Below are 16010 nucleotides of genomic sequence, written 5' to 3' on the forward strand. Positions count from 1 at the left end.
TCGGGAGCAAACCCCTTAACTCGAACAGCCCCGGCCCCAGCCCCCAGGGAGGCCATGACACCCCCTCCGCCCCCTTTCAAGCTCCACAGTGCGGGCAGGTGCCAAACACGGGGTTTATTTACAGGCAGGCGTTACACAGCACTTCCAGCGACGATTGTCAGGCACCAGCGGCAGCACCAGGCAGGGGGACACCCAGCTCCAGCCCGGCCATGCTCCCCTCCGGCAGTGGCGGCAGAGCCGGGGACCAACAGCCTCCGTGGCCCCATCTCGGTGGGTGTCCAGCGGCCGTCAGCCATCCCAGGTGGCCACATGGTGCCGAATCCAGTTGAAACCCCGGTGTTTCCCTCCTTTCCTGTGGTGTGCCGGCACACTGGAGCCGAAGGTGGGAATCCGGCCTCTCTTCTTGTTGGTTGAGGGTGTGAACATGGTGGGGGAGCGTCGGAACCAGCACCGCGCAGGCATTGGGTCAACACTTTGCCTGGCAGCAGCCACACAACCCTGTCCCCTCGCCACAGAAATCCCACACCCGGAGCCCGGCCGGGGCACCCGGCTCCCTCGGGGATGCCTTGCTGAAGGGAAGCAGTGAGCCAGGGGCCAGGCTGCCAGCGGCGGGGGCAACAGTGGCAGGGGAGAGGGGGAAAGGTACCCAGAGGGGGGTCCTGGGGATGCCCTGGCTGGTGGGGGACCTGCAGTGTTGATGTGATCTTGTGTCTGTTCTCTTCTAGCTAAGCAGCGAGGACCGACGTGTGATCCCGTTCCTGCTCCAGCTAAGCAGTAAGGACCATGTGTGATCCCGTTCCTGCTCCAGCTAAGCAGTAAGGACCATGTGTGATCCTGTTCCTGCTCCAGCTAAGCAGCAAGGACCGATGTGTGATCCTGTTCCTGCTCCAGCTAAGCAGTAAGGACCATGTGTGATCCCGTTCCTGCTCCAGCTAAGCAGTAAGGACCACGTGTGATCCTGTTCCTGCTCCAGCTAAGCAGTAAGGACCATGTGTGATCCCGTTCCTGCTCCAGCTAAGCAGTAAGGACCACGTGTGATCCTGTTCCTGCTCCAGCTAAGCAGTAAGGACCATGTGTGATCCCGTTCCTGCTCCAGCTAAGCAGTAAGGACCATGTGTGATCCTGTTCCTGCTCCAGCTAAGCAGTAAGGACCACGTGTGATCCCGTTCCTGCTCCAGCTAAGCAGTAAGGACCACGTGTGATCCTGTTCCTGCTCCAGCTAAGCAGTAAGGACCACGTGTGATCCCGTTCCTGCTCCAGCTAAGCAGTAAGGACCACGTGTGATCCTGTTCCTGCTCCAGCTAAGCAGCAAGGACCACGTGCGATCCCGTTCCTGCTCCAGCTAAGCAGCGAGGACCCATGTGTGATCTCGTTCCAGCTCCAGCTCCAGCTCAGCAGCGAGGACCCACATGTGATCAATCCCATTTCTGCTACAGCTAATTAGCAAGGACCACGTTGCGGTGGCAGCCATTTGAGCCTTCCTCCTGCCAAAGGCACTGGTGTCTCTCGCTTCCCTGCGCTGTGAGATGCCTCCGGCACCCCAGACCTTCCCAGAATGGGGAAATAAATCCCTGTTTCCTCTGCAAAGCCCCTGGCCCTTGGAGAAAAGGGGTTGCAAAGCCCCCAGGGACAGATGCTCAGAGGAGAAGGGGCTGCAGCCTCCCTGCGGTAGCGCCAGCTGGCCCCGCAGCGGATGTGTGGCAGTGTTGGAATTCAGGTTATCGCCCTGGCAGCGACCGTGCCGTCTTGGGGAGGCGATGCAGCTATCCCTGGGGGGGGCCGAGTCATGCAGGGGTACAGGCTGGATGACAAAAATGGCCTCAAAGAGCCTTAAAACCAGTGGCAGTAAACACCGCCCCCGCCCTGGGAACGGTTACAGGGCTGTAGTTTGCGTCTCAAATGCTGCCCGCTGTCAGAGACAGGCACCAGCGCAGGGCGCTCACACCATCCACTGCAGATGGTGAATTCAGGAGCTTGGGGTGTCCCCCTGCCCCCCTCCCTGTCCCTTGTGGGAGCGTGATGGGGAGCTGCGGCTCTAACACCGGCGTTGGAGCTCGGGGCGGACATTGGGCAGGGCAAAACCTCTCCCCAAAAACCAGGCTCAGGTTGGCCCTGGGGCTCCGGCAGGATACCAGCCAGCTGTGTAGTTTTGCGATTTTTAAAAGCTTTTGACGTTTCGCTTTTCAATTCAGAATTTGCCTGGCCTGCCCTGTCTTGCAGCCCTGCACAGAAAAGCTGCCAGCGCCCCGCTCCCGCCGGCGCTCCGATCCCTGCATCCACGGGCTTTCTGCTCTTCCAGAGGGAAACCCAAAAGCCGAGAGCTGCCTGGCAGCTGCGAAAAGCCTTTGAAAACACGGTGGTGGCACGTAGGAAGCTCATACTGGGCTAAGGAAATCCAGTGCCCTCAGATGGGGGGTACCGGAGCTCCCCACCAGAGCCCGCGACCCTGGCGGATGGGGCTGTGGAAGGGAAGCCCCGTCCCCACGGGAGTGCTGCCCGTGCAGGCAGGCTCAGGGCAAGCATCCCGGGAAGATGGCAAACGCCCGTGGCTTGTGGGAGGAGGGGGACAGATCCCATTGGTTTTGTCCCCTAAATCCCAGCGGTTGGAGCGGCTGTGGGACAGACAGGCATGGCCGGCTGTCTCCTTCCCTCCGGGCACAGCGGGGAGGTTGTAGCGGTGCTCACGTCGCTGTACGGAGCACTGGAGGCGAGGAAACGCCGGGGAGGGTTTGAACTTGTGCTCGGGAGTCCAGAGCTGGGGAAAAGCAACGATCCAGCCTCGGCGGCGTGGGCGAGTGCCCGCTGAGCCCGGGGTCGGCGCGAACGGAGCTGTGGCCGTGCCGGCAGGGACAGGGGCGGTGGCATCGGCAGTGCCTCTGGCTGAAGTGAGTGGGCAGCGTGTGTTCATCCCCAAGTAGCACTTAGTGAGTGAAGTTTTGCTCAGTTTTAATTAACACAGACACTTCCCGGAGGCTCTTTTCTACTCCCTTCCCAGGTGCAGTTCGTGCGGTGCGGTGCGGTGCGGTGGGGGCTTCCCCAGCAGTGTGAAATCCTGCTGCTCGTCCTTGTACGGCAAATACATGGAGTGGTAGCACCAGGAGAAGGGGATGGAAAGCGGCTCTCCGGCCGGGACAGAAGATTACGATCCGGGAAGGAAAGGCTCCCAGGCCCAACCGCCTTGGCCTCTCCTTCAGGGAGAGCAATCCCCACGCGGTCAGCTTGATCCGATCCCCCCGGCGAAGCAGCCAACAATTTTGCCCGGGGAGGGGGTGAAGCCAGCGCCATTCCAGCAGAGCTTGAAACAGAAGGTAAAAAAAAAACCACAAAAAACCCCAACCACCCAACAACAAAGACCCTTTTCTTCCTCAAATCAAGCGGGTCGGGGCTGCGCCCCACATTTAACGAGGGCTCTGCAAGCGGCGGGTGGGAAAAATAAAAACCAGCCCCCAGCCCAGGCATGGGAAGGGGCTGGTGCCCAGGAGGGAGAAGGGAGAGCTCGTGGGAGCAGGGAGGTGGCAGCGGGTGTTTCCCCAAGCAGCAAACGGGGGCCACAATCTTTCATAAGCTCGGTGACCGCCTCCAAAAGCGGGTGACGGGGACACGGTGCCTGGTGCCAGGAGTACCCAGGAAACAACTCTCCTGTGGGGTTTTCGGCTGCGCCTCGGCCAGTCGCACGACGCAGGAGCCGTCCCTCCGCCTCGGCGCCTCCGTCCGGAGAGGTTCCCGGCCGCCGCTGCGGCGGGGGGCCTCGGGGGAGACTCAAGATTCAATCTTTTCCTTCTTTTTGCCTTTTTTCAGGAAGGACGGGGTCCGGAATTTCTTCTTCTTCTTAGAGGGTGATTTGGAGGGTGAACCTTCAGGGGAGACAGGGCTGCTGGTCACCGTCTCCTTCTCCTTGGGGGCATCCGTGTCGGTGTTGGCAGGGGAGGTCGTTCGGTCCCCCCCTTTGCCCAGGCTTTCCTCGGTGCTTTGCTCTTCGTCCTTCCCGTTCACTACTGCCGGCGGCTCCTTCTCGACGGCGGCATCGGTCAGCGCTTGGCCGCCGTCCGCCTTCTTGTCACCTTGGCAAGGGAAAGGGGAGAGGTGAGGCTGGGGGCGGCAGCGGCCGGCACTGCGGGGGTTACTGCCCCCTCAGCTCGCCGGTTCGACCTGGGCAGGAGCAGGATTTGGTCCCCCCTGGCTGCAGAGCGCTGGGACCTGATCCCCTCCTGCCACAGGCGCTGCGTTCCGGAGCCTTCCCCCCCTCCCCGCGGGACAAGCGCCGGTGCGATGGAGAGCTGGGAAGAGGCAGGTGGGGAGGGCGGCTGGCTCCATCCCGGCCTCGCCGCTGGAAACAAAGCAGGCAGCAAAGAAAACGAGGCGACCCAAGGCATTTCCTTCTGTGAAACCCTGAGCGGGGCGCCGCTCCCCAGGGGAGCGCGTCCGAGAGGGGCCACGGAGAGCAGGGTCACCCCGAGCTAGCGGGGCGCGCCGTCGCCCGCGTCCCTCCTCCCGCAGCGAGGCTCAAGGGCGGCCTCTCCGTACTTACTACGGCGCCACGCATTCAGAGTCAGAGGTAACTCCTTGGGTGAAAGCCACACGTGGAGGAAAGAGAAAGGGAGACGTTGTGGAGACAGACAGACAGACAGACACCACGAGGCACGATGAGAAAGCCAGAAGCCGCGTGCTCCCGCTGCCCTCTCCCCTCTCCGCTGCCCTGCGACCCGCCGCGCTTGGTAGATAAATCGGCACTGGGGAGCATGTAATAATGGGAACATCACACCCGCCAGCACAGCAGGAGGGGGACGGAGGTGTCCCCAGCCGCCCCGCAAAGCCACCGGCGGACGTGAGCATCCTCCTGCCGTGACATTGGAGACGAGTGGCGGCTTTGGTGCCTTTGCAGCATGAACCCCCGTCGGTGCTCAGCTCTGCTGGAGCAGGGACCCCCCCCCAGGCAAGGGGACACGGTGGGGTGACATTTATCTGCCTTTCGGCGGTGATTGGCTACAGCCACCCTCATCCCCCCGCTTCAGTCGCTCACTGAAGACCCCGCTCCTCATCTCCGCTTGGCTGGCGACGCCGGGCACTCGCCAGCCCACTCACCCTCCGAGGGCTCCGCAGGCATCGCCGGGCTCGGTGCCGGTGTCGGTGTCGGGCTCTGCGGCCGGGAGGCGGAGGGCGATGTGGCGGGGGGAGCCTGGCTCTCCTCTGCCGCGGGGTCCTTCTCGCCTGCCAGCGGAGAGATGTGCTGGCCCCCAGGTCTGCTGGGTGCCGGCCCCAAGGGGTGTTTGGGGTCAGGGCGCCCCCGTACCCCTCCTACCCTGCAGCCCCAGCTTTTTCCTCTCCACCTCCTGCTTGTACTCCTCCAGCTCCTGGTCGGTGAGCTGGCTGAAGGGGTTCGGGGGCTCCGGCTCAGGGGGAGCCTCCTCCCGGGACGCCTCTTTGGCCTCTGCATCCCCCAGGTGGCTCTCTGTGGACTGAAACGCCCCCCGCAGCGGCGTCACCCCCTGGGTGGTGGAATGCCAGGGAAGGGCTGGGGGCACGGGGCTGGGGACATGGGGTGACACCACCCCCCAACTGGTGGAATGCCAGGGAAGGGCTGGGGGCACGGGGCTGGGGACATGGGGTGACACCACCCCCCAACTGGTGGAATGCCAGGGAAGGGCTGGGGGCACGGGGCTTGGGACATGGGGTGACACCACCCCCCAACTGGTGGAATGCCAGGGAAGGGCTGGGGGACACGAGGTGACCACCCCCAGCTGGCGGAATGCCAGGGAAGGGCTGGGGGACACGGGGTGACCACCCCCAGCTGGTGGAATGCCAGGGAAGGGCTGGGGGCACGGGGCTGGGGACATGGGGTGACACCACCCCCCAACTGGTGGAATGCCAGGGAAGGGCTGGGGGCACGGGGCTGGGGACATGGGGTGACACCACCCCCCAACTGGTGGAATGCCAGGGAAGGGCTGGGGGCACGGGGCTGGGGACATGGGGTGACACCACCCCCCAACTGGTGGAATGCCAGGGAAGGGCTGGGGGACACGAGGTGACCACCCCCAGCTGGCGGAATGCCAGGGAAGGGCTGGGGGACACGGGGTGACCACCCCCAGCTGGTGGAATGCCAGGGAAGGGCTGGGGACACGGGGTGACGCACGGGGCTGCGGCTGGTCTCAGCGATGACACTGGCCAGAAGCTGTGACTGGGGCCCGGCCGACTTCACGTCCTGGCGGTTTTGCTCCCGGATCTGCGGGCGAGATGCGGAGTGAGGATGGGGAAAGAGCCGTCCCCACCGCCCGGGGGGCTGCCGGGACGCCCGTGCCCACGTCCTGCCTTGGGGTGGGATCTCACCTTGTTCCTCATCTCCAGCACCTCCTGCGGGTCCGTGTAGAGGGGCACAAACTGGTTGGGGTTCTCGATCCGGATGGGGGTCCCGCTGCTGCCCTTGTCCACCTCGTCCGCCTTCAGCCACTGCGTGTTGCAAAGACGAAACCCCCATGAATATACGTCGTGAGGGACGAAACCCCCATGAATATACGTCGTGAGGGACGAAACCCCCATGAATGTGTCTTGTGTAGAGCGGGGTCCTCGATAAATTATCTTGCCCGGAATGGAGACCCCAATAAAGCCCGTGATGCTTGGCCCCCTGGGCTGGGGAGGTGGGACTTTAAAATAAATTGTAAATGTAAAAAAAAATAAATAATTAAGATAAATATTATTATGGGGTGGAGAGGAGAATAAAGGAGGAAAGGAAAGCTTGCACTTCTGCACATCACGTTTGGGTGGGATCAATAACATCCCAGCCCCCCTCCCCACCTGCCTTGTTTTTGGTACCCACAACCCCCCTGCCGTCAGGCTGAAGCTGTTCCCTGTGCCAGACCCCTTCCCAAACCACCCCGGTGCCCCCCGCGATGCCGCGGCAGCCCCGCACCGTCGTCTTCGTCTTCTGGCTGCCGGCGCTGCCCTGCTGCTCCTCGGCCACGTTGACCCTCAGGTAGGTGTTGGGGGTGTTGAGCCAGCGCGTCTTCTCCTTCTGCTGCTTCTGGGCGTGCTGCCGCAGCGCGGGGACGGGGGCCGCCTCCTCCTCGAAGACGAAGGCTGTCACCGTGGCGGGGATCAGCACGTCGCTCTTGGGCTTGCTCTTCTCTTGCACGAAGGGGTAGCGGTAGGTGTAGCCGGTGCGGTAACCCTGGACAAGGCAGGGAGCGCTTGGTTGGGAATAACAACAAAATGAGAGATTTTGGGGCGTTTTCGGCACTGGCCGGTGCTCACCAGGTTGTCCAGCATCCTCATCAGGGCTTCGAACTCGTGCTCACCCAGGCGGCTCTTCTGCATGGGCCCGAAGGTGCTGCCAGCCCAGCGCACGGAGCCCACCTCGTGCGGCCGGTGCTTGGCGCGCTCCAGCACGATCAGGTTCTCTGCGCCGCCCGCGCTCGCCAGCGCAGACACCTGCAGCCGAGCCCAGGGAGATGTGGCTGATGGGGCTGGATGGAGGCGGTGGGACAGCCCCAGGCACGGCCACGGCCCCCGGGCTGCACCGCACTGGCATGTCCTGGACACCGCACTGGCGGCAGAGACCTGGCACGGCTCAGTGCACGGTCCTGGGCATGGAGCTGGTGGCAGAGACCCGGCACCGCTCGGTGCACGGTCCTGGGGCATGGAGCTGGTGGCAGAGACCTGGCACAAGTCAGTGCACGGTCCTGGGGCATGGAGCTGGTGGCAGAGACCTGGCACAAGTCGGTGCATGGTCCTGGGGCATGGAACTGGTGGCAGAGACCTGGCACAAGTCAGTGCATGGTCCTGGGGCATGGAACTGGTGGCAGAGACCTGGCACAAGTCAGTGCATGGTCCTGGGGCATGGAGCTGGTGGCAGAGACCTGGCACAAGTCGGTGCACGGTCCTGGGGCATGGAGCTGGTGGCAGAGACCCGGCACAGCTCGGTGCATGGTCCTGGGGCATGGAACTGGTAGCAGAGACCCGGCACCGCTCGGTGCATGGTCCTGGGGCATGGAACTGGTGGCAGAGACCTGGCACAAGTCAGTGCATGGTCCTGGGGCACCGCGCTGGCTGCAGAGACCCGGCACAGCTCGGTGCATGGTCCCAGGGTAAGGAACTGGCTGCAGAGACCCGGCATCGCTCGGTGCGTGGTCCTGGGCACGGTGCTGGCAGCTGATGCCACACAGCTCGGTGGACGCCCCGGACGCTCACCTGGATCTCACAGGCCGCCTGCAGATGGAAGATGCTGTAGAAGGCCTCCTCGGCGGTGTCACCCAGCGCCAGCACCCCGTGGTTGCGCAGCACCAGGATCTGCAGCACCGCGCACGGGGCAGGGAACGTCAGCGGGATGAGGAGAGGGGGACGGGAGCAGTGGGGCGTCCCCTCCCCGTCCCCTCACCTTGCAGGTGGGACCGAGGGATTTTTGGAGCTCGACCCGATCGGCTTCGTCCTCCACTTCTCCGCGGAAGTCAAAGTAGGCGACGTCGCCCAGCAGCAGCGCGGCGCGGGAGATGGGCAGCACACCGCAGCGCATGGCCGACACCTGCAGTGGAGTGGGCAGGGCGGGCAGGGCAGACAGGGCAGGCAGGTTAGGCAGGGCAGGCAGGGCGGGCAGGGTGGGAAGAGCAAGCAAGGCGGGCAGGGAGGGCAGGGCAGGCAGGGCAGGCAGGGCTGGCAGGGAGGGCAGGGTGGGAAGAGCAAGCAAGGCGGGCAGGGAGGGCAGGGAGGGCAGGGAGGGCAGGGTGGGCAGGGCAGGCAGGGCAGCAACCCCCCCAACCCCCAAATCCCCCCCCACATCTTACTGCAGCAGTGGCCGGCGTGTGCAAGCGGACGATGCAGCGGGCGTCGGGGCGGGCGGCGTAGATGGCGGCATGAAGGCTGAAGCTGCGGGCGTCGGGGGCGAAGCCGGTGCTGCCCTGCTCCACCACGGCCCCCAGCACGTTCACCTTGATCTGGGGGGACACACACACGGCGGGGGGGAGGGGCTCAGGTCTGGCTGCTCCCCCGCCCCAGCCCCCGGGGGGGTGATGGGGGCACACGGCCACGCTCACCAGGCTGGCCGCGGTCACCTCGCTGCACGCCAGCCCCTGCGGGGCCACCAAGAAATGCTCCTGCTCCTTGCTGACCCGCAGCTGCGCCAGGAAAAAACCCGCGTAAGTATAAAAAAAAAAATATTAAACCCCCCCCAAACCTACCACCCCTCCAAAAAAAAAAAACCCCTTACCCCCTCAAACATCCCACCGCCCCTCAAAATCCCATAGACACCCAACCTCTCCCCAAAACATCTGCCCCCCCCCAAGAACTCCCTCAAAACTGTCCAGAAAAAGACACCCCCCCAAAAAAACCAACTCCTCACAAAAGCCCCACCCGCCCAAAGCCCCCCAAAACCATCAAATCCCCCCAACCCACAAAAACCTCCCCCCCCCCCCAAATAAAGCACTCGGAACCCTCCAACCTACCCAAAACTCCACCCCCCCAAAGCTCCCCAAACGCCCCAAAAAACACCCCACAAACCCCTCAATCCCCCCCAAACAAATCCTCCCTAAACCCTCAAATCCCCCCAAAGCCTCAAACTCCCCCCAAGTCAAACCCCAAATTCCCCCAAAATACCAAATCCCAACCTCCCAAAACCTGAAATCCTCCAAATCACCTTAAAACCCCCAATAAACCCAAATCCCCCCAAAACCCCAAATAACCTTAAATCCCCCCAAATACAAATATCCCCCCAAATTAAACCCCAAATGACCCCCAAAACCAAAATTCCCCCCCCCAACCCGAATAGCCTTAAATCCCTGCAGATATAATTACCCCCAAAAATAAACCTCAAATTCCCCCAAAACCTAAATCCACCCCCGAAAATCCCCAAATAACCTTAAATCCCCCCAAATACAAATACCCCCCCCAATTAAATGCCAAATCCCCCCAAAAAACAAATAACCTTAACCCTCCGAATACAAATACCTGCCCAAAAAATAAGCCCCAAATCCCCCCCAAAATCAAATCCCTCCCCAAAAAATCAAATCCCCCCAAATAACCTTAAATCTCCAAATACAAATACCTGTCAAAAATAAACCCCAAATCCCCCCAAACTGCCAAATAACCTTAAATGACCCCAAATCCCCTCCAGAATTAACCCCCCCAAAGACCCCAAATCCCCCAAAACCAAATCCACCCCCCCCAAAAAAACTTAAATACCCCCAAACCCAACTCCCCCCACAAAAAAACAAGTCCCCCCAAAACCCCCAAACAACCTTAGATCCCCCAAATACAAATATCCCCCCAAATGTAACCCCAAATGACCCAAAAAACCCCAAATCCCCCCAAACCCCAATCCCCCCCAAACCCCAAATAACCTTAAATCCCTGCAGATATAATTACCCTCAAAAAATAAACCCCAAATTCCCCCAAATCCATCCCCAAAAATCCCCAAATAACCTTAAATCCCCCCAAATACAAATACCCCCAAAATTAAACCCCAAATCCCCCCCAAAACCAAATAAACTTAACCCTCCCGAATACAAAAACCTGTCAAAAATTAAACCCCACCCCCCCAAAAAAATCCCCCCCCAAACCTTAAATGCCCCCAAATACCCGCCAGAATTAAACCCCAAATCCCCCCCAAAAGACCCAAATCTCCCAAAACCAAATCCACCCCCCAAAAAAATTTAATACCCCCCAAACCCAAATCCCCCAACTCCCCCCAAAAAAACAAATCCCCCCAAAATTAAACCCCAAATCCACCCTCCCAAAAAACTCAAATCCCCCCAAAACCCCAAATAACCTTAAATGCCCCCAAATACCCTCCAAAATTAAACCCCAAGTCCCCCCAAAAAACCAAATCTCCCCCCAAAAAAACCCAAATAACCTTAAGTCCCCCAAGCACAAATACCCCCAAAATTAAACCCCAAATCCCTCCCCCAAAAAAACAAATTTCCCCCCAAAACCAAATCTCCCCCCCAAAAACCCCAAATAACCTTAAATCCCCCAAACACAAATAGCCGTCAAAAACAAATCCCAAATCACCCCCTAAAACCCCCAAATCTCCCCCAAAATGCCAAATAATCTTAAATCCCCCCAAAATACAAATACCTGCAGAATTAAACCCCAAATCCCCCAAAAGACCCCAACCCCCAAAACCAAATCCACCCCCCAAAATAATTAAATACCCTCCAAACCCAAATCCCCCCAACACCCCCCAAAAAAACAAATCCCCCCCAAACCCCAAATAACCTTAAATCCCCAAATACAAATGCCCCCCTAAAAAACTCAAATCTCCCCCAAACCCCAAATAACCTTAAATCCCCCCCAAATACAAATACCTGCAGAATGAAACCCCAAATCCCCCCAAAAGCCCCCCAAAGCCAAATCCCCCCCCCAATGAAATCCCCTCCAAACCTTAAATCCTTTCCCCAAACCTTAAATCCCCCCAAAATACAAATACCTGCCAGAATTAAACCCCAAATCCCCCAAAAGACCCCGACCCCCAAGACCAAATCCACCCCCCCAAAATAATTAAATACCCCCCAAAAAACCCAAATCCCACAAACTTCCCCCAAAACCCTTAAATCCTTTCCCTAAACCTTAAACCCCCCCCAAAATACAAATACCTGCCAGAATAAAACCCCAAATCCCCCCAAAGACCCCAAATCCCCCCAAAACCAAATCCAACCCTCCCAAAAAATTAAATGCCCCCCCCAACCCAAATCCCCCCCAAACCCCCCGAAATCCTCCCCAAAGCCCTTCCACCCTTCCCCCAAACCTTAAATCGCCCCCTCAGAACCTTCACCCCCCCCCAAAACCTTTACACCCCCCTCCCCAAACTTTCAAGCCCCCTCCCCAAGCCCCCCCCCTTGCCCCCCCCGGGGCTCACGGTGACGGCGGCGTGCCCCAGCTGTGCCCAGCCGTAGAGGTCCAGCAGGCGGTGGATGCTGCCCACCTTGCAGCGCATCAGCCGCTCGCCCTTGGCCAGCGCCGGCCCCTCGGCCCCGTGCAGGTCATTGATGGGGGTGACGGCCACCAGCCCTGGGGACATGTCACCCCCCCCCCCAGTCAGCTGGTGGTGGGGAGGGGGGCGTGACACCGGCGCGCAAACCTGAGGGCTTCCCCGGGGACTGGGGAGAGGAGGGTTTGGGAGCTGGGGTTGGTGGCCACCAAGGGTTTGGTGGCCACCAAGGGTTCAGGGACCCCAAAGTCTGGTGGCGCCAAGGTTCTGGTGGCCCCCCAAGGGTTCAGGGACCCCAAAGTCTGGTGGCGCCAAGGTTCTGGTGGCCCCCCAAGGGTTCAGGGACCCCAAAGTCTGGTGGCGCCAAGGTTCTGGTGGCCCCCCAAGGGTTCAAGGACCCCAAAGTCTGGTGGCGCCAAGGTTCTGGTGGCCCCCCAAGGGTTCAAGGACCCCAAAGTCTGGTGGCGCCAAGGTTCTGGTGGCCCCCCAAGGGTTCAAGGACCCCAAAGTCTGGTGGCGCCAAGGTTCTGGTGGCCCCCCAAGGGTTCAAGGACCCCAAAGTCTGGTGGTGCCAAGGTTCTGGTGGCCCCCCAAGGTTTCGGGGACGTCAAAGTTGGGTGGCCCCAAGGGTTTGGTGGCCCCCAAGGTTTCAGGGACCCCAAAGTTTGGTGGCCCCCAAGGGTTTGATGGTCCCCAAGGTTTCAAGGACCCCAACGTTTGGTGGCCCTCAAGGTTTTGGTGGTCCCCAAGGTTTCAGGGACCCCAGAGTTTGGTGGTCCCCAAGGTTTTGGTGGTCCCCAAGGTTTCAGGGACCCCAAAGTTTGGTGGCCCTCAAGGTTTTGGTGGTCCCCAAGGTTTCAGGGACCCCGGAGTTTGGTGGTCCCCAAGGTTTTGGGGGTGGCCATTGGGGTCTGCAGAGTGCCCCCCCTCTGTCCCCATGATCCCTGATCCCCTCCCACCCCCCTTGCCCCTTTCCTACTGGAACTGAAGAGGGAGCCCTGGGGGATATTTTCTCACCATAAATTCCACCCCCCCCAAGCACTTCACTCACGCGTGACACCCCCACCCCCCCCGAGAGCCCCTTTGGGTGCCGCCGTACCCATGGGGGAGGTGGGGAGGACGGCGGGGGACGTGGTGGCCATGAAGTCAGCGATCTGCCGCAGCGCCCAGACATGGGACGAGTTGTTCCCCTTCTTCATCTGCTCCTGGATGAGGCTCTCCAGCTCCTCCCTGAAAGACTGCGGCACCCCGGCCCCGCGTCACCCCCGGCGGGGACCCTCTGGAGGCACCAGAGTGGGGGCACCAACTGCACCGGCGGTGGCAGCATCACCGGCTTGGTGGCACGGTGAGGGTGGCACTGCCAGTAGCACCACCGGCTTGGTGGCACAGTGGCACTGGTGGCACTGGCAACTCAGTGGTAGCAGCACCACGAGCTCAGCGGCAGGGACATTGCCAGCTTGGAAGAACAGTGGTGGGAGCATTCCCAGTGACACCAGTTTGGTGGCATGGTGGCACCGGTGGCACTAGCAACTCAGTGGGTAGCAGCACCATGAGCTCAGTGACAGGGACATTGCCAGCTTGGTGGCACAATGATGGTGGTGGCACCACCAGCCAGGTGGGGTTGTGCCCTCAGCCAACACGTGGTGGCATTTGCTTGGGGACAGGAGGGGCAGGGTGGGGACAGGAGTGACAGGGGTGGGGACAGGATGGGGACAGGAGGTTACAGGGTCAGAGGGACAGGGCGGGGACAGGAGGGATAGGGACAAGAGGGACAAGGTTGGGGGGCAGGAGGTTACAGGGTCAGGGGGACAGAAGGGGTGGGGTTGGGACGGGATGGGGACAGGAGGGATGGGCTTGGGGGACAGGATGGGGACAGAAGGGGTGGGGGCAAGAGGGACGAGGTTTGGGGACAGGACAGGGACACAAGGGGTGGGGGCAGGAGGGATGGGGTTGGGGGACAGGAGGGATGAGGTTTGGGGACAAGATGGGGCCGGAGGGATGGGGACAGGAGGGCTGAGGTTTGGGGACAAGATGGGGACAGAAGGGGTGGGGGCAGGACGGATGGGGTTTGGGGACAGGATGGGGACAGGAGGGACGAGGTTTGGGGACAGGACAGGGACACAAGGGGTGGGGGCAAGAGGGACGAGGTTTGGGGACAGGACAGGGACACAAGGGGTGGGGGCAGGAGGGATGGGGTTTGGGGACAGGATGGGGACAGGAGGGACGAGGTTTGGGGACAGGACAGGGACACAAGGGGTGGGGGCAGGAGGGAAGGGGTTTGGGGACAGGATGGGGACAGGAGGGACGAGGTTTGGGGACAGGACAGGGACACAAGGGGTGGGGACAGAAGGGATGAGGTTTGGGGACAGGATGGGGACAGAAGGGGTGGGGGCAGGAGGGATGGGGTTGGGGGACAGGAGGGACGAGGTTTGGGGACAGGACAGGGACACAAGGGGTGGGTGCAAGAGGGACGAGGTTTGGGGACAGGACAGGGACACAAGGGGTGGGGGCAGGAGGGATGGGGTTGGGGGACAGGATGGGGACAGGAGGGGTGGGGGCAGGAGGGATGGGGTTGGGGGACAGGATGGGGACAGGAGGGATGGGGTTGGGGGACAGGATGGGGACAGGAGGGAGGGGTGGCGGGCAGGAGGCCGGGGGGGCCGGGGCACGGCGCTCACCGGGCTCTGCAGGATCATGGTGACCCGCTTCTTCTGCTCCATCATGCTGAAGTCCTGGCGCAGGCCGGCGGCCGCGCTGCGCCCCCGCAGCAGCTGGGGGTCCCCGGGGGGCAGCGCCCCCCCCAGGCAGCGGGGCCCGCCGGGGGGCGAGGGCAGGGGCTCGGGGCTGGCGGCCGTGCTCATCCTGCGGGGGGACGGGGGCAGCCCCCCGACACAGATTGCCGAGGAGCCACCAAAACAGCCGCAGCTGCGCCCCACAGATAACGCGGGGGGGCCCCGCCCGCCCGGGGCGCGGCCCGAGGGGACACCGGCCGGGAGGGGACAGCGGCTGGGAGGGGGCGGCACCGCCCAGGGACAGTCATGGCAGCGGCGGCTGAGGACGGGCACAGCTCAGCACACCGGTGGCACTGGCCGAGGACGGGCACAGCTCGGTGCACGGGTGGTGGCACCAGCCGAGGGTGCGCACAGCTCAGCGCACGGGTGGCAATTGTGTCACCGGCTGAGGACAGGCACAGCTCAGCGCACGGGTGGCAGTGGTGGCACTGGCTGAGGACAGGCACAGCTCAGCGCATGGGTGGCAATTGTGTCACTGGCTGAGGACAGGCACAGCTCAGCGCACCGGTGGCAGTGGTGGCACTGGCTGAGGACAGGCACAGCTCAGCGCACAGGTGGCAATTGTGTCACTGGCTGAGGACAGGCACAGCTCAGCGCACCGGTGGCAGTGGTGGCACTGGCTGAGGACAGGCACAGCTCAGCGCACGGGTGGCAGTGGTGGCACTGGCTGAGGACAGGCACAGCTCAGCGCACAGGTGGCAATTGTGTCACTGGCTGAGGACAGGCACAGCTCAGCGCACCGGTGGCAGTGGTGGCACTGGCTGAGGATGGGCACAGCTTGGTGCACCAGTAGCTGAGGACGGGCACAGCTCAGCGCACCGGTGGCAGCGGTGTCACTGGCTGAGGACGGGCACAGCTCGGCGCACCGGTGGCAGCGGTGGCACCAGCCGAGGACGGGCACAGCTCGGCGCATGGGTGGTGGCACCGGCTGAGGACGGACACAGCTCGGCGCACCAGTGGCAGCGGCACCAATGGCTCAGGCCCCCAGGGTGGCTCCGGATGGGGCTGCACCCCATCGGGGGGTCAACTCCGCACGTTTTTTGGGGGGGGGGGGGGGGGGGGGGGGGCCCAGCCATGCCACCCACCACAGATCCCCAAACACCAACACTGAACCCCCCCCCCCCCCCCAGTGTCACCAATGATGCGCTTTGGGGGTGCTGCTGCCGAGGTGCTGCCCCCCCCCCCCCCCAATACGGGGGTGCATGCAGGGAGCTGTTGCCCAAACCCAAGGTGCCCCCCAATCCGGGCTGCCACCTGCAGACCCCCCCCCCCCCCCCATTGCTCAGCACCCCTCCCAATGAGAAAGC

General features: G+C 62.0%; 1 protein-coding gene across 1 annotated transcript; it reads right to left on the reverse strand.

Annotated features, from left to right (window-relative positions):
• Positions 1-99: 99 nt before the first annotated feature.
• On the reverse strand, positions 100-15716 carry ADD2 (adducin 2). The gene is made up of 14 exons (XM_037371620.1): positions 14590-15716; positions 13011-13149; positions 11840-11991; positions 9021-9101; positions 8772-8921; positions 8369-8512; positions 8182-8280; positions 7246-7422; positions 6905-7162; positions 6325-6444; positions 6131-6220; positions 5300-5456; positions 5083-5208; positions 100-4061 (listed from the first exon to the last, which is right to left on the reverse strand). Exons 1-14 carry the CDS (start codon positions 14770-14772, stop codon positions 3760-3762), a joined length of 2178 nt encoding a protein of 725 aa, XP_037227517.1. The 5' UTR covers positions 14773-15716; the 3' UTR covers positions 100-3759.
• Positions 15717-16010: the final 294 nt, after the last annotated feature.

Source organism: Falco rusticolus, chromosome 20 (assembly GCF_015220075.1).
Source record: "Falco rusticolus isolate bFalRus1 chromosome 20, bFalRus1.pri, whole genome shotgun sequence".
NCBI classification, from domain to species: Eukaryota; Metazoa; Chordata; class Aves; order Falconiformes; family Falconidae; genus Falco; species Falco rusticolus.